The sequence below is a fragment of the Sphaerodactylus townsendi genome, linkage group LG11, assembly GCF_021028975.2.
Source record: "Sphaerodactylus townsendi isolate TG3544 linkage group LG11, MPM_Stown_v2.3, whole genome shotgun sequence".
NCBI classification, from domain to species: domain Eukaryota; kingdom Metazoa; phylum Chordata; class Lepidosauria; order Squamata; family Sphaerodactylidae; genus Sphaerodactylus; species Sphaerodactylus townsendi.
Window position 1 is genome coordinate 26,806,120 of NC_059435.1, and position 27,857 is coordinate 26,833,976.

Genomic DNA, 27,857 nt, shown 5'->3' on the forward strand with positions numbered 1-27,857 from the left:
CCTGCCTCTTACCATGTATAAAGATCTTATGAGAACATCCTTTGTTGAAGATGCATTGGCTGAGCACAATTCAAAGCATGTTGCTTACCTTCAAAGCCCACAGAGTCTGAGGCCTGGTTATCTTAAAGACTATTTTCTCCCATATGAACCTGTCTGATCATTAAAACCTGAATCAAAGGCCACGCTCAGTGTGCTCTCATTGAGTGAAATGACGAAGGTGACCACAAGCGACACAATCCTTTCAGTGGTGGCATCTTACTTGTGGATTCTCTCCCCCCTGCTGTTCACAGCTGATGTCATCTTTGTTACATTTCACATACAAGGTGAAAACACTGCTAGTTTCTTAGGTTTTTTAGTGATTAGTTTTTATATGAGTATGATTGGTTTTGCTCTCTTATCTGATCCTGCACTGATAAAATGCAAGCAAGCAATCTTATCATGTATATCTTGTTATTTTTATTGCTGTCAAAATATTTTTTTAAATTTAGCTGTATCCATTGTGATTTACTGTTTTATTTATTGTTTATATTCTTGTACGTCCCACAAGAGCCTTCTATAAAATGGTATATAAATAATAAATACACTTCTGCCATGGCTATATTGTTATGATGAAATATTTCTATACCTCCAAATCAATGATGGAAGCCATATTTCTCTGCATTATCGGGAAGAAGCAATTAGGTATCTACACACTATCGAATGACAGAACATATCAGTTCAGACCATAAGAAAAAAGGCAGAACAACTAAAAGCATAATTTGGATACTGAAAGACTGGGTTTTGTTTTGTAAAAGGAAACATCTGCTACAGACAGAAGAAGAAAAGGTAAACAGTGTGCACAAAAAAGTGAGTTGATGAAAGTTAACATCTGAAGGTGCTTTATCTTTGTGATTTCAAGCATCTGTCCGAAAATGAGCAAGCCCCAGTATACAAATAGCTCCAATTACAAAATATTAAATACACATTTAGACTGTGATAGTTTTTACAGCTATGTTGGCAGCAGACTGCTCTAAACGCATGGCCCTAATTGGCTGCCCAGCATCTCAAAAGCGACAACTTTCTTCATGGAAGAATTTAGAAAAATTCTTTTTCAAATCTCTAAGCTTGAAATAAAAAAATTGCTAAATTGCAGTGCAAGGAAACCTTTCTTTCTGCTTGTGTGCTTCAGCCCCTGCCTTCCTACTGGAACACGAACGCTTGCCAATTGCAACCAAGAACAGTGAATTTTACAGAGACAACTACTTCAAAACAAAACTAAATCTCTCAGGTTTTTAGTTTTCACAGCACTTCTTGAAAACTGTTTCTAATTTTATGTCACAATGCTACCTCTGTTAGTAAAACTGCAGTTATAAACCTTTAAACCCCTAGAGTTTAATAAAGTTTTCAACTCTCTTCATATTATAATTGCCAGGGGATCATCAAAACTGCATCAAAGAACTTCAGTCTACCTATATTGTCCTTTATGGTGATGTTAAAGATGGGATCTGTCATCCAAGTCTTCAAGGGAATGCCTGAGCTACTCTGCAGTTGCCAGAGATTGCCCACTAGCTCCGCGGTGGCGAACCTTTGGCACTCCACATGTTATGGACTACAATTCCCATCAGCCCCTGTCAGCATGGCCAATTGTAGGGGCTGATGGGAATTGTAGTCCATAACATCTGGAGTGCCAAAGGTTCGCCACCACTGCACTAGCTAATGAATTACCTGCTGGAGATGTCTACTCTAATTTTCCTTCTCCTCTCATAATTTCATTATTTATTTAGTTGAATATTGTACACTATTAAAAGTAACCAATTAAGGAATGAATTCATCTACCACTACTGAATGGTGTAAAGTTAACATGTAAGCAAACAATAACAAGAACTCCATGGACATACATTTTTATGTTACACAACATAACATATTTAAATATGTAAAATGTTAACCAAACGTGACTTCTATTGATGATCACCCAAGAGAAACTATAATACAATTACTGCTGAAAATACTCAGTCCTATCATGCAATTTCTGTATAAGTTAAGTGAACTGGGATTTGTCAAGGCCTGGTCCAAGCACATGCACTCAAAAGTTTTATTTTGTAGCATAAAAGTATGCAACAGATTCCAGTCTTACTGCCTAATCCAGATGGGGTGGGGAGCAGTGGGGGCCCGCGCCAGCATGCCTGCCCACCCTGCTGGTGTAAGGGATACCTATGCCAGCGGAGAGACCAAACACACAAGCAGGCAGGCTCCACACAACTCTGTAGTGCCCAAACCCAGAAAAGTCCAGGGCCCTGAAATTACACCAATGTGAAAGAGCGTGCCAGCACAGTGGGCATGGGCCAGAGATGTTCCTGGGGATGGAGCCAACTTTAGTTGGCTTCCACTGAGGATTTCAGCTCAGGAACACCTCCTCCCCAGCTGCAGACTTACACCACTTCCCCCACGCCAATCTGAATTGGACTCTTATAGTAAAAACCTCATTCTGACCAAGAAAAAATCAGTAAAACCATATTAATTCTCTGCCGGTAAAACATTAATATTAGCAACCTGGTTCAAAAGAGGTATTATGTAGCTTAGTGAGACAAATACAATTACTTGCCTTGAACTTTCAGAGCAGGGTGGGTTTCAGGGTCAAAATAATGTTTCAAATCATAAATGTACCGTGTGGAAAAGGTCATAAGTGGATGGAGGAAGAGATAAAGACAATGTGAAATTTCCTGTAGAAGTGTGAATGATTCACGACTAGTTTAGAAGGTTCTCAAGAAAACTTTCTAACTCATTACAGTATTTACTCTTACCCATTTAAGAGGTTTACTGGGAGCCCAAAGATTAGCCAGGAGATCATGTTTACAGTTAATTGTTTTAGCAGATTAGGCTCTGTAATTTACTAGAGATTACTTAACTTGTTTAGCCCGAAGCTGGGAAAAATTTCTGACTTTCCAGTGCGTCAAGACTCTTTAACACAAATCACTATACAGTTTATTTGAAAAACTGGCCTATTTCTATGTTAATATTTTTGATGGATAAAGTAAAACAAGAAGGACCCGGTTTCTAAAAATTATCCTCAACAGAAAGCTCCTGGGTAGTCTCAGATAGCAATGCTAGGGCACAGGAGAAAAAAGGCAGAGTACGGCCCCAATACAGGATGCAACAAACAATAATAGAAACAACTGTAGAATAGAATAGAACAGACATTTTATTTATACCTTGCCCTCCCCCAGCAAGCTGGGCTCAGGACAGCTTACATTTATACACAATACATATACAGATTTTAAATACAGTATATACTCCTGTATAAGCCGAGTTTTTCAGCCCTGTTTAAAGGCTGAGAAAAGCCCCCTCGGCTTATACGCGAGTCACCATTTTCTATCAATCACAAGGAGGCTGGGGGCGGGACAACCTCTCTGCCCCTGGGAAGTCGCTTCCTGCTTTCAGATTGCAAACTCCTTGAGCACTCTAGTACTCTATCGAGCACCAGATACCATGCACATTGACTGCATGCACATTTATTACATAAATAATTGATTTCCTCCTCTTGGCAAACTTGCTACTACTACTTGCTACTTAACTACTAAGGATCTAAGCATATACATGATACTACTGCTGTCCTATATGCCTGACTCCATAATACCACTTATACAAAGCCTATCCTTGAAACCCTAAGTACTTTAACAATGAACCATATGCTCAATTTAAGCAGCATACAAAGGCTGTGAAAAGAGATTGTGAAAAGAATTACAACCAGGTATTTTTGTTTGGCTGGAGAGATTTTGTTCTTTGTTAATTTCAAAAGAGGATCCTCAGGAAAAAATTTTTTTTAAGAACAGGTTATGACTGTAAGTGTACAGTACTAGAAGAAAGATTAATATGAATTTTAAACAGGTTTGTTGTTATAAACTGTAATTGTTTTTAGGTTATTGGATTTTATGACTTTTACAAATCTTGTGTTGTAACCTGCCCTGAGACCTTTGGGCATAGGGAAGGATAAAAATTAAAATTAAAAATAGTAAAACCTTTTTTTTAATGTACCTGCATCAGCACTGATGTGCAAACAACTTTTTGGAATCAACAAAAAACCTTAAACTGATCAGAACTTGGGCTGAAACTAACCACATACTTTAACTAGTGGGCAATCCAATCCAAAGAGGGGGGGAGAACTGGGTTAGGGAGCTGGCATGGGGCCATGCCAGCGCATTTCCCCATCCAGCCAGTGTAAGTGGCACTTACACCAGTGGGGAAAACAAACTGGGAGGCAGGTGGGCCCTGTACAGTTTGGTGGCACCCACCCTGGAAATGCCCGGTTCCTAAAAAACTGTAGCAACGCAAAGAATTTGCACTAAATATAGGCTCACCTGTAATACATCAACCACAACATCCAGAAAAAATGTGTTATGATTGTATATTCACAGTTGAGAAACTCAAACAATATGCACCACCGTGATTTCAGTAGCAAAAATCTATATATATAAAAAGCTAACTGGGTATTTGTTAGTGATGGTATAACTCAGTAACTGCTGGGCCAATTCCTCTGAAAATTCCCAGCCACTGTAGTCAGCCAGGAGAGAGTGTTTTTAGATGTTCACATACCTGAAATTTCACACCTGGCCCAGGTAAAACACCTTTTTCCTGGTGCTCTATGGTGAAGGACATGCAGCTGCCTGTGTGTAACTGTCACCCTTAGAATGTCCGTGCAGCTTAGAATGTTATCCAGCATCTGGATATAACCCACCCACCCTAGCGGAGGGAGAGAGACGGGTCAGCGTCTGTTCCTTTCCCATTTCACCACAATAACCCACAGCAACACGTGGCTGGGTACCACTAGTGATTAAGTAATAGAGTACAAGTTCAAATGCACACTCTGTGCTATATAACAACACATAATGGAGTGATAATAACAAAAAACACAGAACTAGTTGATCCTCCAGATAAAATTCAACCTCGAATGCAGACTCCAAAGGCTTGTGGTTATGTCCAATGAATATTTTTGTAGAAACTGACACAACTTAATTGCTTCAAATAAAGTTTCAAACTGGACAGTGAGCTGCAAAGCCTTCCTCAAGCCAGTCGTGCAAGTTGCTCCTAAAGAAATGTGCCAGCCTAAACCTGGCCGCCAGCACAGCTAGGGGCGGGCTAGGGGCATTCCTGGTGCTGGAGCTGAATTTAGTCATCTTCCAGTATCCTTTCAGACTAGGAATGCCCATGGCATAGCCTCAGAGTTAGGCCACTATTTTGGGTGATGTAACTCCATGACACCCTATGGAGGGTTTTCCAGACAGCCTCTTTTCCCTTTATCTGCAGCCTCCCAATGCCGCCTCAAAGCCTTCTGGAGACAACACAGTGGCATGGAAGAGACAATGTCCCCGGCTGCCACAACCTCTGGATTGGGATGTCACTGTTTGAAGTCATAACGTCAATGGTAAACTCACCAGACATTTTCCGTCAAGTCTTTTGCAAGTCCTCTAAAGCAAACCACTCCCATAAAATTGTGCATCTAGTCAGTTTCAATACTTCTTGTTAGTTTCATATATAGTTTCAAACAACTTGTGTTTGTGTTCATATATAGTTTCAAACAACTTGTGCTTGTGTTTGTTTCTACAAGGAATTCACCCAACAATAATAAAAAACAGATGTGTAAGTATATACATTACAGATACTATCAAATACTTCCTGCAAATCTCTTATGTTTCAATCTTTACATGCATTTCTGTCACTACTTCAACCTCCTCTATTTTGTGTAAACCTTTTCACACCTACTTTTCACACCTAATTCTTTGCCTCTCCTCCCTCTTTACTATGCTTCATAACACAGAATCTTAGAAATGGAGAAAGGCTAAATGTGATACTGAAAATCAACAAAGACAATCAAAATTTGGGCGCATGGCGAGTACATGAAACTGCCTTATCCCAAGTCAGAATCTTGATCTGTTGAGGTCAGTACTCTGCGCTATGAGTGACAATGGCTCTTCAGCATCTCTCTGGACACATGGGTCCTTTGATCTAAAGATGTCGGGGATTGAACTTGGGAACTTCGGTCCACACAGTAGATGCATTTCTACTGAGCCACAGCACTAGCCCAAAGGAAGTGAGTGGAGATGGATGCTCAATATGAAGTTGCCAGTCCACTGGCCCATTCAGCTCAGTAATGTCTACACTGTCTGGCAGTAGTTCTTTGTTTCAGCACAGAAAGGCTTCCCTCAGTATCTGAGATCCTTTTACCTGGAGATGTACCTAGGACTTTCTCAGAACAAAGTGGATGATGTCAGAACAAACTGACCCATAGCTCCTCTTCCTCTTGGAAAAAAGGCCCCTCTCTTCCTTATACCTTGAACAACTCCCCCATTCTTGGGAAGCACTTCTTCAAACTTCACATCACTCCTCATTCTTCTCCAGTCCTGCCCAGCATTTCTTCACTCACTTTTATGTCTGCCCAACTCAGTGTACACAGTCTTATCCAAGACTATATTTGCAGTGCCTTTGTTTAGAAGTATGGAGTATAAGGTGAGATAGTAGGAATTCATACACAAGTTTTCATCTACTATTATAAACTGTTTGCTCAATCTTTAGAATTATATTGCCTTTATAGTCCTATATAATCTTTAGTGTACTAGTCCCTATGTGGGACTACTTAAGAATAAGCATACCAGGTAGGTGGTCAGTAAGTGCTTGCTGCCAGCTATTCCATTTTTGCATTCAAATGGCACTGTAACCTACAAATTTGTATATTAAAATTATAGCCTTAAAGAGGCTAGTGATTGATAGTTTAACAGTGCAATTCTATGCAGAGGTTCCATCACTGATTTCAAAGGATTTAGACTGGAATGGCTCTGCACAAGACTGCACTGGAAACATTGTAACCAAAGACTAACAGAACAATTAAAAAATCACAAAACAAAACAAAAAGTAGCATAACTATTTTTCAGAATGAAGGCAGAGTTCCTTCTTTAAAACATTATTAGCTGCTCTCTCAGTATTACATGTAGTCAGTATTACATGTAATTCATTGTATCTTCGTAGGAATCTTTTCAATGTCAGCATTTGACTCCCATAAATATCTTGAAAAGGCACTGATATGACTGAACCATTATAACCACACCTAACTAAATTCCGAGGTTAGCCATGTTGGTCTGCAGTAGAACAGCTATAGATACAAGTTCAGTAGCATCTTGGGAACCAACCAAATTTGGGGGTCATAAGCTATCAAGTCAACATTCCCTTCATCAGATTCCTGTAGCTCTATAGTCATCACACTTATTTTGTTGTCATAAGCCCAATACTATATCAAAGTTACAAACTGAAAAATACTTGGGGGAAACTTGGGGTGGGTGCGTGCACAGGCATAATGTGGCCATGCAATAAGATGAAGTAATAATCAAAATGTACTTCAGACTTGTGAGAAATTACAACATTACAGTCACAACATGATTCCACAAAACATATCACCAAATAAATACCGGTAATATGAACAGTAAGTAACTTGTTTGGAAAGAAAGCTTCCCAAGCTCTCGAGTTTTAACAAACAAGTTGACATACTTCAAAAATTAGTACTTCAATCTTGCATTCAGATACATGTTCATCTTAATTGCTGAGTCCTACATATTCACAGGGTAGTGGAAAGTGATGTCAAGTCACAGCTGACTTATGGCAACCTTGAGGGGTTTCAAGGACAGAGGTATTTTGCCATTGGCAGCCCATCTGTGCAGTGATCCTGGAGTTCTTCGGTTGTTTCCTGCCCAAATACTAACCAGGGCCAACCCTGCTTACCTGCCAAGATCTGATAAGATCAGGCCAGCTCAGGGTGCATAGTTGTATATAAGATCACAGGTTATGCCTCCATACTTTAAACAAATGCTACGTACACATACCCAGGAGTAAGGTGTATTGAGTACAGAGGAACTTGGTCCCAAGTGAACATGCATACAACTGCACTGTCAAATAATGTTAACAGTTTGCTTCATTATTAAGAAGAGTAGAAGAATCTGAATCTGAATTTATACCCCGCTTTTCTCAACTGTAAGGAGTCCCAAAGCATCTGGCAAACTCCTTCCCTTTCTCTCCTCACAACAGACACTTTGTGAGATAGGTGGGGCTGACAGAGTTCTGAGAGAACTGTGACTAGTCCAGGGGTAGGGAACCTTGAAAAGGCACTAGCCCAAAGTCATTCAGCAGGGTACATGTGGGGAATCAAACCCATTCTCCAGATTAGAGTCCACCTGCTCTTAACCATTACACCATGCTGGCTCTCAAGAAAAATAGCTTCATTTAAGAGGTTAATTGGTACATCTTAAAACTGGTATGTTACAAAGACAGATATTTTAGAAATCAATGAACTAAGTAAACACTAACACACATACACATAATACAAAATAACCATTCAGTGCCATGCAAAAGAACAGTATAGGAGAACCAGGTAGGAAATGCAACTAGGAGTCCAAAGCAACAATGATGAAAAGATATTCTGCTACCGGAATAACACATTTGGAAAAGCTTCCAGTGACACAAGGAGGCAGAGAGCAAATTAGTACTGGTGGGTGACAATGGTGGGATGCAGTATCAGTGAAATGAGTAGGAATTATAACAAACAGGCAGAGTTCAGAGGTTACAAACAAGCCAGTATCTGTTTGTGATAAGAATTAGCCAAAATCCTTGAGCTTGAGACTTCCCTTGCAAACAGTAACTGAGAACTTCCTTATTTAAAAAGTCTGAATTGCTTCAACAAGTTGGAGCTTGTTTCTTACCCACAGATTAGCATTCTAAACCTTGGTAAACTGTAATTTGGGATACAAGTTTCCAGGAAACCCCAAATGTATTTGATTTGGATTTCATGACACATTTTTGTTAAGTTGAAACCAGCAAGTCTTCAGTCTTCACACAGTGTACAAGACAAAGAAAAAGGAGCATTTGGATGTGAGAATTTCTAACTTGCCATCATTATGATGCGGTTGGTTCAGGGGCGTAACGAGGAAAACTGGAGCCCTGGGCAAAACCTGAGTTTGATGCCCCCCGATGGGCAGCGGAAGGAGGCAGAGCTCCCCCGTCCTCCTCCCCTGGTGGCTTGTGGCTTCCCCCCTCCCTGCCGGCTGAACTTAGGCGCCCCCCTTACCAGCGAAAGGGCATGAGATGCGGGGGGCGGGTGGGCGGTGGCAGCATCCAGGAGAGAGCGGCGTGGCTGGTGGGTCGGCCAGGTGTGCATGCACCCCTGACTGCTAGTCCTGTCACCCCACAAAGATCCATCCAAGGACGTAGCAGGGCTGACAAGAGGCGGAGTACAGGCAGCAAGGCTTGGCAGTTCAGCTTGGCTTGGCTCAGTGGATCAGGCCGAGCTGAGCTGGTTCAGAAGTGCTTGGAGGGCCAAGGGCCTGAGCCCATCCTCTCCGAACTCTGCGCGATCTGAACTTGCAGTAACATCCAAGATTCTCGGATGCGTTTTTATTTTTTTGTGTTTTTCACATTTTGGCCTGCAGGGGGCATATTTTTAGAGATATTGGCATCAAAATTTCAGGGTATCATTGCTCCAGCACATGAAGCCTGCTGGGTTCCACAAAAAACAGCATTTGTAAAGCTAGTGACCCCAAAATTTCAGGGTATCTTCAGGAGACTGTTAGATATATCGGCACCAAAATTTCAGGGTATCATAAGGATATTGTCCTGATGATGCCTCCCAAGTTTGGTGAAGTTTAGTTCAGGGGGGCCAAAATTAATGGACTCCCAATAGGGGTGCCCCATCCCCCATTGTTTCCAATGGGAGCTAATAGACAATAGAGGCTGCCCCTTTGAGGGTCCATACCTCTAGCCCCCCTGAACCAAACAGTCTTCTGAAGATACCCTGAAAGTTCTGTGACTGTGCCTTCAGAAATGTGCACCCCACAGGCTGCACCAGAAATTCCCCATTGACATCAATGGAAAAAAATCAATGCAGAAGATTCTAGGGCAAATTTCTGGGGGTGCCTGTCAGGAGTGCAATTGTTAAGCTAGTGACACCAGAATTTTGGGGTATCATCAGGAGACTGTCCTGATGACACCCCCCAAGTTTGGTGAAGTTTGGTTCAGGGGGACAAAGTTATGGACCCTCAAAGGTGCAGCCCCCATCTCCTTAGCTCCCATTGGAAACAATGGGGGATAGGGGCAACCCGTTTGGGGGTCCATAACGTTGGACCCCCTGAACCAAACTGCACCAAACTTGGGAGGCATCATCAGGACAATATCCTTAAGATACCCTGAAATTTTGGTGCCGATATATCTAAAAATGCGCCCCCTGAAGGGCAAAATGTGAAAAACACCCCCAAAAAAGCAGGCGCATGCCCTGCAAAATTCCTGAGCCCTGGGCAGCTGCCTACATTGCCCAATGGACATTACGCCACTGGGTTGGTTTGTGTTGTCTGAATGCAATGTCGCTCTACAAACTCTTGTACCATGTAGCACCACTATGCTAGACAGCTGATCCATAAAGGCCATACACAGTGCCATACAGAGGTATATCTAGTGTAGGTAAACCAGGGCACATGTCCTGGGTACCACTTGAAGAGGGCATGCTTGGCAGTCAGCCCCCTCCCCGCCAAGGTCTCTGGTATGCTCCAGATGGGTCCAGCTTTAAACTGCAGGTTCTGCCTCCAGCATCCATGTGAACTTCAGAGGTGGACCCAGCAGTTATAAAGCTGGATCTGGCCAGGCCAAGCCGGTAGTTCAGCACTGGATTCACCCTGGGCAGGTCCACTGTTGAAGTGCAGGCTCTGTCTCTGCAGCAGGTGTGGATTTTGGAGGTGGTGTGCACTATTTAACACTGGACTTGGCCCAGCTACAGGGGACAGAGAGGGGTTCCCAGTGCTTGCTCTAGACACTGTTTTTCACCGATATGCCCCTGATGTCATTCTAAGCAGAATCACACCCTTCTACCTCAGTGACTAGTTATGAAGCCCAGTTAAAGTATGTGGCTTCCCAACGGCAGGTATGACTGATATTTCATAGAGGGATAAATTATGATCAAATATACCAGAAAATAATAATAATAATGGAACACTAGGGTCATGTCAAGGTCTGACTATTTAAAGATCTGAAGAATGAATCTCTTACAGAAGTTATAGCTGCTATAGCTGAAAGGAGAATACCTTCAAAGAGACAAATTTATCACAAACCTTATAATTATTACGACCGTTGATCCCAATCAACACCATTAACAGGAATAAGATATCTTTAATGGTAGCACCAGCACCACCATTACTGTAGAAAATGATTATATCATGGACGTTTAACACATAAAAGGAGGGCAAATTAACAGCAGGCCCCAACATAACTGTTTTTCTACGTATGAACAAAGTGAACAATGAAAGCAACAAAAACCAAACACTCACATGAACCAGAATAAGCCAGTAGTCCAAGCTGGTTTCGAGCCCTAGTCAAGCTAGAATCTTGATTAGCTTCAACCCTTGCTCATGTTCCTATTAATTAAACTCTTACTGTGTCTAGGAAAGAGATGGGAGATTTGTGGTGAATAAAATCCACCCCATTTCAACTTTTCATCTCACTCTTCATGTAGTTTGGTCAGATCATCAAGAAGAATGAATTGATAAGGAAAACAAATATTAAGGCCTCAACTCCTAGCACAGAAACTGTATACATTAAGGTAATTACAGGAGAAATTACAGCTATTTTAAAGTTCAATGAAATTGGCAAGTATGCTATTCTCTTTGGTCAATTTCTGTGACAGCTGCATAATGACTAAATAAGTCAACCAAATGTGAATGAACACTGTGTTCAAATAATGGAGATCTTCACAGATTACTTGCTGCTGTTATTTAAACATTCCATTCATAACAACAGCCTTAGTTCACTTTATTCTCAACAAAGAGCCTCACTTCTTACCAAGATCAATATGTGCCAGAGAAATGGATACTCCTGCCATGGCCTACCTACCCACAAAGTGTGCTAATTCAGTTGGTACCATAAAGTTTGCATTTGCACCGGAAGAACTAGACAAGTAGAGCATTTTGAAGTAACAAATGTCTTTAGATTCATCATCTGTTTGCAAATATAATCACACTTATCTGGAATCTCAGAATACTGTACTGAGTTTCTTAGGTATTAATACTTGCCATGTATATTATTAGGACCATAAAGTTATGTCATATATCAAGCAGATAAGGAGGGGAAAACTGAGGCAGGATGGGTGGGGAAAGCAGTTTTACAATCATAATACATTTTACTGATTCTCTTAGATCGGGGGGCAGGCAACCTTTTGGAACCCATCTGCCAGTGGATAAAAAGTTTTAGTTTTGTGTGGCATACTTCCAGTAACTCTTATTGGCCCTTCTCCCTGGTTGTATAATATGTGTCTATTTGTCTACATGTTTTTATTAAACTGATTAAATATTTTATATACACTTTATTGTAAATGATTTTTTTAATGTTTGCTGCTCTGGGGATCCTATCTGGGCAGAAAGGTGGCACAGAAAGCTTTTAAACAAATATTTCTTATTCTAGGATCCACATGCATACTGAACATCTTGATAAAATAAAAAAAATGTTAAGCACAAAAAGCACATATCCTAATTGTACCTGTGGGAAATAGCCAGTAAATAAACAGGATACAGGATTTTGTTTAATATACCTATAAAGCCAGGGGCCTCAGGAACCCAAGCAAGAACTTCCTTGAAAACAGTTCATTCAGTATAAAAATATACTCCTCATTAAAGTGGAATTCAGACGCCTTCTCTTTAAAATAAAAAAAAATGCATGGGGCATAATTTAATTTCCAAATAAAAATAAATGCCCCCAGTCAGAGTTTTGAAGGTCATGTGTACGTCAGCTCCCTACCATTTCAACTTCTGAGGTTTTAAACAGCAAGTGTCCCACTATGTATTCCGGTGACCATTATACATACCCTATAAATATAAACATTAGACGATGCTTTGGAATCTTTTCTAGCAGCTAGCCCATTAAGAACTGAGGATTAATAGTTGAACCATCTGAGAGCTGGAAAGGAGGTCGATGGCAGCTCCACCATGTTCCCCGTCAATAATTCACCAGGACCGCTCTCTGCAAACCAATTCTTGCGTAAACAGGAGCTCACCGAATGAATGAAAGCGGCCAAAGAACATTGTGCAGCTGCCAGTTGTACCTACGTTGCAGCCAGTCTCCTTGAAGGTCAGTCCACTGTCATGGAGTACAAGCAAGAGGTCGCGGAAAAACAGCCCTAACCGCAACCGTTGAGCCACACATCCCAGCCGTCAGCTGAGGAAGGGCGGCCTCTTTCCGCTTCCCAGATCTCAGGGAGCACAAGCGAACGGAGCATCTGCAATGCCAGCAATTCCCCCTATACCTGAACACAGGCAGGAGGGCCAGGAGGCGCAGCAACAAGGAGAGCCTCTCTGGCAAATCTGTCCTCACCAAGAACACGCATGCAAAGGGAGAGGGGCAGCACACACTTCCTCCCCAACTGCACAGCGGGCCCGGCTGCCCGCTCCGCAGCCGCCAAGTATAGAAACAGGCGCGTGACTGACTCCTGCTCTCCCGCCGTCCCTTGGCCGGGATGGCCACTCACCAAGCGCCGGCTCTCCCCAGCAGGGGCCCCCGCCAAAACCGCAACACCGTAAACGAGCAACGGCGGCGGCGAGTTGGCCAGCAGCAGCAGCAGCAGCCTTCCTCCCGTGGCGTGATGCCTGCAGCGGCGCACGAGCAGCTGGGCCGGCGGCGGCGGCGGGTACGAGCTGCTTCCTCCCCTTCCTGTCGCTACTTCTGACGGGCTTCTGCAACGCGGCTCCCAGGGGCGCCTGGCTGCTGCTGGGACGAGGCTCGGGCAGCGGCGGGGCGACGCAAGGGACCTCTCCGCCTGCCAGGGCCCGGGCTGGGCGGCATAGATAGCCCGCCGGCTGCGCACGTGGGAGAAGCGAGGCGAGAGTCCGGCGGCGGCGGCGCTTGCTTTGGTCAGCCGGCGCGGGATGGCGCTGTGTGGCGCGGGGGGCGCAGCCGCTACGTGCCAAGTGCCCACGCCCTGCGCCTGGCCGGGGTTTCCAACGGCTCAGCCCAGCGCTCGGGGGCTTCCCGCCAACACAGTCGCCACTGGGCAAAGGCCTTCTGCCGCCGCCGCCGCCGTTGTTCACCCTGCCTGCGGCCCGTCCGGGGAAAAGGTTAGCCCCTCAGATGCGCTTTTCGCCACCAGTTGCTTTCTTCACCGGCTGGGCGGGCCCTCGGCTGGGTTCGGCCATTGTAGGCCCTCCCCGCCCCTCCGGCTATTACCTCATCGCTCGAGCCCCGCCGCCGCTGCTGTTGCGGAGGGAATGCCCGGGCGCCTCGAGTCGCCAGGCAACGGGCTCCCATACATCAACACACACAGCTGCCGAGCCCACTCTCTGGGGCACGACGAGGGCTACTTCGCCCGACGCCCCCTCCCTCGGTCCTGTCTGAAACACCGCCGCGACCTTCAGCTCGGTGCCCCCTTCCAAAGAAAGCGCTGCTGCAGTCTCGTTTAACTCCAAAAGTTAAGCAGGGGAGTGGAGAGTATGAGAAGTCCCAGACGGAAGAAAGCAAACTAGAAAAGAATGGCACCTCCTTGCAACATCTATTTAATGTTTACAACATATAACTCTCTGTAGATAGTTAGGAAAACTTCTGTGCCACTGCTTCGGAGCAATTGCTTAAATGTTTATTATTGTGTTGTTTAAATGTTTTTTGATTGTGTTTTATTGTGCATTGTTGTGTGCACAATAATGAGCCTGGGCTTTGACTGGGAAGGGCAGGGTAGCAAATTTAATAAAGTAAAAATTATAAAATATAATTAAACATAAAGTTGTGGTAAACGAGAAATGTGTTTTCTACTAGGAATGAGGAGACTCTTGACAGTAGCCTAGCTGATGCACTTTGGTCCAGCTTAATTTTCTGGAGTTTTCAAAAAGAGCCCCATGTACATCACATTACACTAATCCAGTGGTTCTCAACCTGGGGGTCAAATGACCCTTTCACAGGGGTCGCCTAATACTCTCTGCATCAATGTTCTTCATCTGTAAAATGGATAAATGTTAGGGTTGGGGGTCACCACAACATGAAGAACTGTATTAAAGGGTTGTGTCATTAGGAAGGTTGAGAACCACTGCACTAATCTAACTTAGAAGTGATCAGTGCATGCATCATGGTGGTCAGATAACATTTTTTGAGGAATGGCTGTAGCTGGCATATCAGCTAAAGTTGATGAATGGTGCTAAGTACCACGGAGGAGACATCAACCTCCAATCTTGGCCAGGATTCAGCAGTATCCCCACACTATGAGGTAGTAATTAAAATTAAGTTTCTTGGAGAGGCTCAACATAGCCTGTTGTGATGAAGCTTCCAGTTCTTTGTATATTTATCTGGAAATAAGCATCACTGAACATAATGAGATTTGCTTCCTATTAAAAGTGCATAAGATCAGGGTAGAAGGAAGATAAGGTACGCTCTAGTCACCATTGAGGCTTGAACTGAGCATTTATTGAAATGCTTACAAGTTTCCTTAGGCATTGAATACTCAAGGGAAAAGATTCTAATGAATGTGTTGTGCAAACATGCAAAATGCTTGGCTATATGTAGCAAAGTACTCCATGAGAAAAGTACTTGTGTGAAATCAAACAACCCATACCTAAACCCACAGAAAAAACACGGGTAGTTCAAGTAACAAATGTACAGACTATCAATTGCTAGGATGGTTTAATACTATTTTATTATGATTTAGCTGTTCTACTATACCAGATCACAAAGGCTTCTTTTCATGTTTTTCCAAGTAAAATTAATGTATACCAGAAAGCACAAAGAGCAAGTGAAGGAGAAAAGTTTTTTTTAAAAATTACTTCCAGTTCTTTTCTACATGTTTCTGGTTCCTTCAACAACTTTTTATGGTCATTGTAAAGGAATTATAAAAGAGTATTGCTTTAACCACAATAACTGGAAGAGCCTAGTATACTTTACTGATTGAAAGTTTAAATAAACCAAAAGATAGATGGCTTCTCCTGTACAAACTTAACTGTTTAGGGCCTTGAAACAACTTCTTTTTATCTGTGTTCTCTGTTTTGGTCTAGGAGGAGGTTAAGATAAATAGTTCAAAACATTTGAGAAAATTGAGATACCTCTACAATTCAGAATGCCTATGGAAAATTTCCTCCCTTATCTTAGGAAATGTAGGACTATTTTTGTATTATCTGGGCAAACTGTCTCACCTTTAACGGCTTTACCTCAAATAAAAATCCAGCAAGTACAGCTTTCCTTCACCTCCAACCAATAGTGAAAACTTAAGCAGCAGGCAGGGAAATACCTGGAGATTTTGGGGGTGGAGCAAGGTAAGGGGGGTTCTCAGGTTCAACCCCTCATTACATGTCTGAAGCTCTGCCCCCCGTTTGTGTTTTTTAATATTTTAAAGTGAGTTTTTTGTTTTTGGCCCACAGGGGGCGCAATTTTTAGCATAGCAGCACCAAAATTTCAGGGATTTTTGGGGAGACTCTCCTGATGATACTACCCAGATTTGGTGAGGTTTGGTTCAGGGGGTCCATAGTTATGGACTCCCAAAGGGGGTGCCCCCATCCACATTGTTTCCAATGGGAGCTAATAGAAGATGGGAGCTACACCTTTGAGAGTCCATAACTTTGGACCCCCTGAACCAAACTTCACCAAACCTGGGTGGTATCATCAGGAGGGTTTCTTACTGATACCACCCAGGTTTTGTGAAGCTTGATCCAGGGGGTCCAAAGGTATGAACTCCCAAAGGGGGTGCCCCATCCCCCATTGTTTCCAATGGGAGCTAATAAAAGATGTGGGCTACACCTTTGAAGGTCCATAACCCCTGAACCAAACTTCACCAGACCTGGGTGGTATCATTGGGAGAGTCTCCTAAAGATACCCTGGAGGAATTTTTGGTGCTGCTAGCTTAAAAATTGCACCCCTGAGAGCAGGCACCCCCCCCCCCAAGTTTCCCCAGATTCTCCTTTTAAATCCACCCCCTTCTGCATGGATTTAAAGGGAGAATCTGGGGTCCCCAGTTAAAATAACATTGAAAGTGATGCTGTTTCAGGGTGGGGGATAATCCACCCCAAAACAGCATCACTTTCAATGTTGTTTTAACTGGTGGAGAAGCTGAGAACAAAGCAAGTTTGTTAGTAGTACAGGCCATTGAATACATGACAGCAAATTTCCATTGGCCGTTTCCGCCTGTCCGGCCCGAGGAAGCGGCGAAGATTGACATTGCGCCGACCTGAAAGAGCGCTAGGACGATCCGCGCCGGGCCGGTCCCAGCAGAAAGCAACTGGGCAGCCGGTACGTGACGCCAATGGCGCCGACCCGGCTGTCGGGCCTCCGGTAGCCGAGGCCTGGGGACCGCCCTGCGGCCTGAAGCGAGCGGCGCGCGCCGGGGCCAAACGAACCTCCGACGCCGAACCTGAAGGTAGTGCTGGGTGGGAGGCGGCATGAAGCCGCTGCCGTTAAGCTTCGACAGCTGACTTCATGCAGCGTTCAAAAGAGCTGGGAAGCTCTGGGGAAGCTTGCCGCCTTCATGCCGGCCGAGGCGGTAGCGAGGCCCGGCGACCACGTTACCTTTCATGCCCGTCTGCGAATGGCGACCTGGAGGCTAACGATGTTTTACCGTCTCCAGGCGCCCATGAATACCCGATGCAAACGGCCATTGTTTCTTCAACTTCTTCCATTTTTCCATTGCAATGTTCTGCTGTGTCCATTGGCTCTTCATCATTGGGGTGCTGTGTAGTTTCCGGGCTATATGGCCGTGTTCTAGCAGCATTCTCTTCATCATTCCAGCAGCATTCTCTTCATCATTGTTACTGGTTTGGACTAATGCTGTTGGGGCCGTCTCCATCCTCAAAGAATGAGGAATTCTGCAATCTTCTGCTGTGTCTATTGGCTCTTCATCATTAGTATTGTTTTGAACTAATGCTGTTGGGGCCGTCTCCATCCTCAGAGAAAGAGGAGTTTGCTTCTTTAACTGGACACAGAATGGACTTAAACTTTTCCCCAAAATCCCAAAACATTAGGAATTCTGCAATCTTCTGCTGTGTCCACTGATTCTTCAGCATTGTTACTGGTTTGGACTAATGCTGTTGGGGCTGTCTCCATCCTCAGAGAAAGAGGAGTTTGCTTCTTTAACTGGACACAGAATGGACTTAAACTTTTCCCCAAAATCCCAAAACATGAGGAATTCTGCAATATTTTGCTGTGTCCACTCGTTCCTCATAATTGTTACTGGTTTGGGCTGATGCTGTTGGGGCCGTCTCCATCCTCAGAGAAAGAGGAGTTCCCTTCTTTAACTGGACATGGAATGGACCTAAAAATCCCAAAACAAAGAGCCAATAACATGTTCAGTAGTGTCAGTAGTGTCAAGAAACTGGCAGCCAGCTATTTATATCTTTCATGGATCCTGGTATAGGCATTTGGGAAATATAACACAAATAATAACACAGCAAATTGAGTTATTAATGCAAACCACCCTCCTAAGAGCTCATAGTAGCATGCATAGATATATCTTTTCCAGGTTATGTTCATGAATGCTCCATAGACTCAAGAGCTTAACCCCTGTTCACTCCACTCATCAATCCCCAGCTTGCTGCACTTGCCACATTAAATGGTAGTTAGAATGCTGAATGAACATTTTGCCTCCTGCCATTTGAACTTCAGCAACAGTGATCACCCCTTGTAGAAAATTTAGCCCAAATTAGATATATAGCAAATGCTATAGCCCACCATTGTCCCCAAAGAGGAAATGAAGTGGCATACATTTTTGTCCTCTATTTTATACTCAAAATAACTCTCATGAGGTAGATCTGGATGAGAGGGTGAGACTGGCAGCAACCTTGAGTGGCAGCATGGCGATTCAAACCAATATGGGGTTGTGAGGTTTTGCAGTCTTCCTATAGAAGAAGTGGTTGCCATCTGTGTCTGTTCCTTTTTTGAAGTATTATTGGGCTAGGATTATTGATGTTTTGTTGATTAATGATATTGTCATGTTATTGTGTACTAGTTATTGATATCCATTGGTATTTAGCTATGTATATATCATGATTGTTGTTATTTTGCTGATATTGTTACATTGTATGCTAGTATGTCATGTTAATGATAATTTTGGGGTGATGATATACTTGTAATGTATGATACTGTCTTTGTAGTGTATGATATTATCACTTGTTATTTTGCTGACTTTATTGCCCATATTTATGAATTTTGTCTTGTATATTGTGTTGCTTATTGATGTTACTAGTATTGATACTGCTATTGATATTGTTACTCATACTATTGTTTTGTGCTGCACTGAGCCCTTCGGGGGAGGGCGGGATATAAATTGAATAAACAAAAATTGAATAAACATAACCTGAATCTCCTTGAGTCTAGTCCAGGGGTAGGGAACCTGCGGCTCTCCAGATGTTCAGGAACTACAATTCCCATCAGCCTCTGTCAGCATGGCCAATTGGCCATGCTGGTAGGGGCTGCGATAAGATATGTTACTGTTTATCTGAGAAAATTCTAATCTGAGTATCAAAGATCCCTGGCCTCAAAATTCCCCCAGAACTTGCATTACTAGTTTTTCATATGTCTGGTACTGTCTTCTAAGAGATAATGACCATAGACCTTGAAATATACTGCCTTCACGCATGTTAGGGGCTTGCCTGTAGTGGGAGTGCGCGCTACTTTCAATCTTCACTCTCCTGTATATTTAGGTTTGGTATTGTTGCATAGTAAATACCTGCATTTGAGAGTGACAAGCCTCCCCACAGCTTGAGCCGGGCCTCTGGGACCAATCAGTGAAGGACAAGTTTTCAGACTAACTCGCTCTTTGTCAGCGGTTCTTCATTGCACCGTTAAGCGCAGACCGAGAAACATCCGGGTATCACTCATCGGAGAGAGCCGCTTCTGCTCTAAGAGGAGCTCACTCCGCCCACTTGGCTCCTCAAAAGGATGCGCTCAATGTTGTTTCCGGCGTCCCGCGCAGTATCCTAGCTACGGGGTGGGTTGGACTACTTCTCATGACGCACGGGGGGGGGGGGGGATTTAAACCTGTCCTCAATATGACTTCCCCAAAGTCCTAGGAAAGTCTGTAGTCGCAAGAAAGTGCTGGTGAACACAATCCGTTCCCAAAAGCCAAACGCATCCCTCGACTGCTATCCCGGCAACGGCACCCATGTCCCCGAATACACAATACCCCCCCTCGGATCTTCCAATTTGGATCAGGCTGGAAGGGGCGGGGTTCAGTGTTCCTGATAACGGTGGATGCCTTTACTTCCCCACCCCGCTGCCCAATATATTTTTTTTCTAGGACCGGTTGGGGTCTCTTTGCAAAGGAGCAGGTATTCCTTGGCAGAACGGTGCGGGCGGGGATGGGAAACCAACCGTAGGCTAGTACCGGTGCTTCCTATGAATGCAAATACTTGAGCACCTTCCTGGTTTTCCCGAATCCGAAGGCGCTCAACAATCTCGGAGCCGGGGGTGTAGGGATATATAAATGCTTGTTTATCAAGTGGGTTTTCTTGTCTTCTCCTTCAGGGGAATTTTTTGGCTCCAGGGCGGCATGAATTCTCATCCGTCTTAGTACAGAGATGCTCTAGGTCTAGAATCAAAGTGTTTTTTCCCGCAGCCCACGAGAAGTATTCTCGTCTTTTCAAAAAATAAGGATAGGGTAAGGGTTGCCTTCATTTTTATTACTACTCTGACAAAACCTGGCCAGATCTTGACTGGCAATAATGTTTCCCCTTTCTATGGGAAGAACCAAACTTTTTGAATTTCAGCCTATGGTTCCTTCTGCACATGTAGCATTAGGCACTTTTAATCCACTTCCAATGCACTTTGCAGCTGGATTTTACTGTGTGGAATAGCAGAATCCACTTGCAAAATTGTGAAAGTGGATTGAAAGTGCATTATTCTGCATGTGCGGAAGGGGCCTTAGTTATTAAAGACATGAGCTTTTCTATAAAGAAAAGGGGGAAAGGGGCAAGCACGCTCTGGGGAAGGGCTCCCTTCTTAGTTTGAGAATCCACGTTTCAGCTTCCAAATTTCCCAGGTTTGGGCTGTCAGATCTTGTGCATGAGCTGGGCACTGACATTTCTAATAAAGGCACTCAAGGTGTAGGTGAAGCAATAAGTGCTTAGTGCTTCTTGAGTGTTGAGTGGATTGTGTAACATCATCCCAGTTATCTCATATGCAAAGAGCTTAGCAGCAGTGGTGCTTTTCCAACTGTGAACCACTACACTGCCTTACCTTTCTAACTAGATCTAGATGTGTGTTGTGAGTGCTCTGTTTGAAACTCAGTCTCCCCTCACTCAATTCCTATTTGCATTGGGAATGGGGTTCAGGGATAAGGGGCTTGAGTACCACCTACATACCATTTCCTTAGCCTGAAAAGGCCATGGGGGCACTGTTTAGTCCACTGGGGAAATTTAAATGCACAAGCACATCCCATTGGTACATGTGTTTTCCGTAAATAAGCAAACAGAAGAAAATCCTCTCTTGGATCTGTTTAAGATCAGGAAAATGGTACAGGAAAAGGCTTAAGCCATCCTTTCCTGGGTAGTGTAGTCCAAATACCATTTGGCCCCATATGCCTGGGATTTATTGCAAGCATGCAGTTTGTAGTGAGTTGCATATCATTAGGACCCAATGAAAGTGTAGAGCTTTTCTATGGTTAGACCCTTAAGGATTGTAATAGAGAGAATGTCAGAAAGATAAAATGGATTGTGCTTAGCTATGCTTTGGGACTCTACATGACCTTTTTGACTATAAAGTTCCAGGTTCCAATTTGCTCTCTTTTTTTGGTTGCAAAAAACAGCAGCTAAATACTTAATGTCTTGCAATCATTCATAAGCTTATCGTTGCATTTTTTTTGCATAGAAGAACTATATGTTATGAGTTGTTGGTGCTTATCACTTTGTATGCAGTAACTGCGTAAGAGTTCTCAGGATCTCCTTGACAACCTTAATAACTACTTATGTACAATAGTGACCAACCCACCCCTTTACCACCTTGTGGTTGGAATTAATGTCAATCATACAGAATGTGTAAAAACATGAAACGGTGTGCTATGAAGTAAAGTAGCTGTTCTTAATTAATTAAATTAAAATTGTTTCCTTTATGTTTTAAAGGTGGTGCTCTGTGGCTTTCGTTTGATGCATCTCGTATAACTTTCATTATGGAAAACTTTATTTTATATGAAGAGATTGGAAGAGGAAGCAAAACAGTTGTTTATAAAGGCAGAAGAAAAGGAACTATTAATTTTGTGGCTATTTTGTGCACTGATAAATGCAAGAGAGCTGAAATAACAAACTGGGTAAGAATTATATTGGATACCTGGGAAAGAGATGTGAATGTAAATTATCCAGCAGCAATGCATTTTGAGAGGCAAACGTGTCAATTGAATTGTGTTTTTCATAGTATACAGTGAAGCTTTATAATGTGCCAAAAAACTTTGGGTTTTTTGGCAGATTATTTCTTCATCTCTGATGTGTAATTACTTTCCATATTTTGAGTGTTCATACCAATACTGCACAATTTTTCAAACTTCATCTGGGATGTAATTCTTTGTAGATGGAGAAACCATGTGAGACTTATATGAGATGAATGGCAATTATGTAGTAGTCGAGGGAATTCATTACAATGATTTTAGATGCAATGGATTGCTATAAAGTTCCTTTTTGAGATTATAAAGATGTGCTCGGTATTGTGGCATAAAAATATGATTCACAAGGCCTCTAGTTTTGCCATTGCGCAGTCTCTTTGAAGCTGATTTAACTGATTTGGCTGTCATTCAGCCCCTATGTAACTTGGCTCTGAAAAGCTTTTTTTCCTGGGTAGTGTTTGTTCTCCCTTTCTATGTCAGTCTGTCTGCCTGTCTTTGTTTCTCTGTGTTCTGTCTCTGCTTGGCATAATCATCATGGGAACAGGAAGCAAAAATAGAACATAGCATCTAGGAATAAACACAATTATATCTTCACCTGTGCTGTCAAACCTACCCAGGTCTTTTCCCACACAAGTTGTTTACAGTGTGTCTTGATGCCCAATGCTACGTTTTGTTTTTAATTTCACACTTCCCCCCCCCCCCTCCATTTAGTTCTGGAAATGTTTTCCCTTCATTTTTCCTCCATTGTTTACTTGAGCAGTTTTTAAAATCCATTTCTGAGGCCAGCTTCCCTTGAATGTGCAATCATGTTGAAATTGTAAATATTTCTCTGCTTCACCAAACACTGGGCCCTTATCCGTGTCCCTGGGTAGTTACCCAATTCCCCTTCAGCCATTTTCTCCTCCCTTCCCCCTTCTTTTTGTCCTCCATTTTTAATTGTATTTATATATTTTTTTCTTTTTTTGTCATATTGCTTTTAGTGATGTATCATTAGGGCACAGAGGCAAGCCAGGCTGCTTTTATCCGCTTTGTCAATTTTATCTTGAATTAGCAATGTAATATTCAGGTTCCCTGTGTTCACAGTTACGAATGAGTGAAATTGACAGAAAGTTGCTTTTGCAGGAGGAAATTGACAAGAGACTGCTGCAGTTTCTTGTGTGCTACTGCAGCGCCAATTTGGCTGAAAAATATGGTTCTTTGTGTATCAGGTGCCTCCTCTAGTAGCTCTTTTTTGGCTTCCAGCTTATGCAAGCACGTGGCCTTATCCATGCCTGGTGTAGTTGCCCAACCTCTCATTTCTCCCCCTCTGTTTTCAAAAGGAATTTTTTTTCTTTTTGTCATATTGAACTAACGATGCAATGTTGAGGCAGAGCTCCAAACTAGCAAGGTTGATTGGATCAGCTTTGTTAATTTTATATTGTACTACTGCTGTAACATTAGGACAGAGCAATTTTGAAGCAGGGGGTGATTGAAAAGAGCACTAGGACTAGGAGCAATTGCCGCAAGTAATTGGGGACTGCTGCAGTAATGTGTTGCTTCAGATTGAATTTGGCCTGAAAATGTACCTTGTGCTGGGGGGAGGGCTGTGTGGGCTATGTGTTTCTGTTCTTTCAGGTAATAGCCCCTACTCTAGGAGCTGTTTTGGCTTCCATTATACAGGTTGGTAGTTCTCAGTAGGAGAAATGAAAGCGGAGACTTATTTGAATCACTGCTTCAAAATGTAAGTGCACAGTAACTTTAGGGCACCTGCACAAAAGAAAAAAAGGGGAAGGACTGTTCTTCTACATCAGGGGTCTTCAAACTATGGCCCTCCAGATGTTCATGGACTACAATTCCCATCAGCCCCTGCCAGCATGGCCAAGTGGTAGGGCTCATGGGAATTGTAGTATTGAACATCTGGAGGGCCATAGTTTGAAGACCCCTGTTCTACATCATAGATGATGTCCTACCACCATCAGGAATAATACATTTTCAGCAGTATCGTGCAGAATAGATGCATTGCTTTGGGGAAAAAACCCCAAAGCAATGCGTGGAATGATGTCCCAGAAAATGTTTCTAAGATACAAGGTTTGACCACTGGGAAGATCTGTGATAAGCTGTGCATGTGGAAAAGGCCCAGGGCTGGATAAAACATGGAGTTTAGAAAGACAGTGTTGACATAGAAATATTAGAAAGACATTTATACATGTTTTACATTTTTTATATATGGATTTCAGATAAATATTTGTGGGATTGGTTAATTTTTTTCAAACTGAAGACTCATGGCAGTTTTCATTGTACACTTTCCTGTCTTGAAACTTCACAGTCTATAAACCCAGTCCATTAATTCGTACGCTATTCAGGGTACGAATCCCCAATGCGTGCCCAACACATGTCATTATGTGCAGATGATCTGTTACAGGTGCGTCTGACCCATGAAATCAGACATGAGAACGTAGTGACATTTCATGAATGGTATGAAACGAGCAATCATCTCTGGCTTGTGATGGAATTATGTACAGGTAAGAGGATGTTAAACCAGTATGTTGGTATAATTCCATGGGGGTAGTCAAATTAGTCTGTTGCAGCAAATTAGAAATCTAGTGGTATGTTAAATAAGAACAAAGTGTATTCCAGTTTAAGCTTTTATGTCAGACCTTGTTTCCTGTATGGGATAGGATTGCATAATTTTACAGATACCTATATAATTAAAGTAACAAAGTGGAGGCATCGAACTCCTCTTCCTTCCCCCATTTTGCATTCTTGCATATTAGTTTGAAGTTTATAAGCCTGTTCCTCCAAAGTAATCTTAGCCTCTGATTTATCTTATTTGATGAGATGCTGACTGAACTTAGATTCTAACTAATATTTAATTTTATGCACAGAATACATTCTATGAAAGAGTAGAGTACTGCAGTAAAGAGGTTGAGGCAACTGGAATATTGATGAGATTAGCATCGGAGCCAGCATGGTATAGTGGTTAAGAGCAGGTGGATTCTAATCTGGAGAAATGGGTTTGATTCTCCACTCTTCCACCTGAGTGGCAGAGGCTTATCAGGTGGATCAGATGTGTTTCCACACTCCTACATTCCTGCTGGGTGACCTTGGGCTAGTCACAGTTCTCTCAGGATTCTCTCAGTCCCACCTACCTCACAAGGTGTCTGTTGTGGGAAGAGGAAGGAAAAGGAGCTTGTAAACCACCTTGAGTTTCCTTACAGGAGAGAAAGGTGGAATATAAATCCAAAACTCTTCTTCTCTATTTTCAGTTGCATGAAAAGGTGTGTGTGTATCAGTGTGATGAAGAATGTTTATATAGTTTGACATACACAACTCTAAATATTAGAAAAAGTCTAATGTAATGCTCATAATAGTCTGTTATAAAAAGGTAAAATTACCCATAGTGATTTTAAGTGATTACCTTTATAGGTGGGTCACTAGAAATGGTAATTGCTCAAGATGAACATTTACCTGAGGATGTTGTACGAGAGTTTGGTATCAATTTGGTTAGTGGACTCCATCATATTCATGAACTTGGAATTCTTTTCTGTGATCTTACACCTGGAAAGGTAAGGGTGACTTCCAAACTGTTGATTTCAAATGGGTAACTGCGTTAGTTTTCTGTAACAAAATAAAACAAAACTCTAATGTCACCTTAAAGAGTAATTTCAATATGAGTTTTCATGGGTCACAGCCCCCTTTGTCAGATGAGTGTGTGAATTAATACATTGATACCTGAATTCCTGAAACAGCATTAAATCTTTTTAGTATCAAAGAAGTGACTAATTGATTGTTATGTCCACATTTTAACATTACAGATTCTCCTGGAAGGACCTGGCACTTTAAAATTCAGTAACTTCTGCTTGGCTAAAGCAGAAGGTGAAAACTTAGAAGAATTTTTTGCTTTGATCGGAACAGAGGAGGGAGCAGGGGACAGTAGAGAAAACACAGGACAAAGAAATCAGAAAAACAAACTGAAAGGTATATTGCAGCATGAAAAAGTTGATAACTAAAAACAAAGGGCTATATTCAGAATTTCTATTCTTGTAGTGATGAAACTGCTACTGTTGGAACATTCATTTTCAACCAAAAGAAGTCTCCTTGCATCTGAAGAACACTAATGCAGCTGTCTAAGGTCGTTTCCCCACTAACCTCGACCACCCTTTACTGCGCGCTACTCTCAGCGCGCGTCATTTCTGGCGGGCTTCCCCGGGCTTCCCCATGACCCAGCGCTCTGTGTGGGGTCATCAAAAGGCACCGTTTTGAGGAGCACCAGGAATGACGCGTGCTGAGGGGGCGCGAGAGCGGCAGTGTCGGGGCGGCTGCTTTGTCGCCACCCCTGTAGTGGGGAGTGCCGCGGGACCCCACGCTACTTGGGGAGAGTAGCGCGCAGCAGATGGTAAGTGGGGAAACAACCCAACTGGGCTTTAAAAACAAATATAAAGGGAGTGTTTATGTGGCTGTCTGCCTCTTTGAAAGTACCTCTTGGGTAAATAGACAGCAATTGCTCAACACAAAATCAAACCAAGCTGCCTAGAAGACAGTGCAGTGTATTTGCTTAGCTGCAAGTTCTGACACGTGATTGGGGATGCTGTACTATCCCAGGTCTTCTGTGGTCTCCCAGCGAATGCACTTCCCTTTCCTGGGTGATCCCACTCTACAGCTATTGTAAAGTGGAAAGCCGAGGAGACATTTTAGGTTTCTGAGTCTGGGCACCTACATCATCCCATTTCTTTGCCATTTGTTGTTCTGTGGTTAATTAAAATCCGCCCCCCCCCCAGTATGTGTTGCAGTCCAATCAACATGAGTAACACCTTTTGCAAAATCCAATTTTGTAATAGAGCGGTTGTAATAGAGCGGTTGTAATAGAGCGGTTGTAATAGAGCGGTTGTAATAGAGCGGTTGTAATAGAGCGGTTGTAATAGAGCGGTTGTAATAGAGCGGTTGTAATAGAGCGGTTGTAATAGAGCGGTTGTAATAGAACGTTTGTAATAGAGTGTTGGAATAGAACGGTTGTAATAGAGCGGTTGTAATAGAGCGGTTGTAATAGAGCGGTTGTAATAGAGCGGTTGTAATAGAGCGGTTGTAATAGAGCGGTTGTAATAGAGTGGTTGTAATAGAGCGGTTGTAATAGAGTGGTTGTAATAGAGCGGTTGTAATAGAGTGGTTAGTGATTTCTGAAGGCTATTACAGATATAAAGGAAACAACTACAGATTCCTTTTTGCAGGTTCCTCAGCTTACATTGCTCCAGAAGTGATAAAGGGAGCCGACTTCTCTATAGCCAGTGATCTGTGGTCGTTAGGCTGCTTGCTGTATGAAATGTTCTCAGGTATGCATATAATTACCAGCAGAGTAAAAATGTCTTGGAAAGTTAAGATGAAAATTATATTTTAAGTGGGTTTGTTTTTTCAATCCAAATCACCAAAATATAGTTATGTCACTGGGAGAAAGTGGCTTGCATGTACCAACACACAATGTACATAGTAAACAAAGCAAGAACCAAAATGGTAATTTGTATGTGTGGGGGGGAGGGACGGCGGGAGGGGAGAATGAGAAAGT

At 42.8% G+C, this 27,857-nt stretch overlaps 2 protein-coding genes across 5 annotated transcripts in view; one reads left to right on the forward strand and one right to left on the reverse strand.

The window, feature by feature from the left end:
- The window catches only part of LOC125440604 (translation initiation factor IF-2-like), a 52,212-nt gene extending 34,682 nt beyond the window's left edge, over positions 1–17,530 (reverse strand). Inside the window, exons 1-2 of the mRNA XM_048510469.1 lie at positions 17,524–17,530; positions 13,517–14,110 (exon numbers count right to left, since the gene is read on the reverse strand). Coding sequence (XP_048366426.1) covers positions 13,517–14,110; positions 17,524–17,530 — 601 coding nt within the window. The remainder of the gene's footprint in view (positions 1–13,516; positions 14,111–17,523) is intronic.
- A 2,632-nt stretch (positions 17,531–20,162) lies between these two features.
- ULK4 (unc-51 like kinase 4) overlaps positions 20,163–27,857 on the forward strand; it is a 221,534-nt gene continuing 213,839 nt past the window's right edge. For 3 of the 4 annotated variants that reach the window (XM_048511796.1, XM_048511794.1, XM_048511797.1), the window contains exons 1-6: positions 20,163–20,279; positions 22,068–22,252; positions 24,723–24,822; positions 25,727–25,866; positions 26,116–26,278; positions 27,526–27,627. In XM_048511796.1, coding sequence (XP_048367753.1) covers positions 22,115–22,252; positions 24,723–24,822; positions 25,727–25,866; positions 26,116–26,278; positions 27,526–27,627 — 643 coding nt within the window. In that variant the 5' untranslated portion in view covers positions 20,163–20,279; positions 22,068–22,114. Of the gene's footprint in view, positions 20,280–20,481; positions 20,609–22,067; positions 22,253–24,722; positions 24,823–25,726; positions 25,867–26,115; positions 26,279–27,525; positions 27,628–27,857 lie in introns of those variants that run through there. The other variant, XM_048511795.1, reaches the window with a different exon arrangement.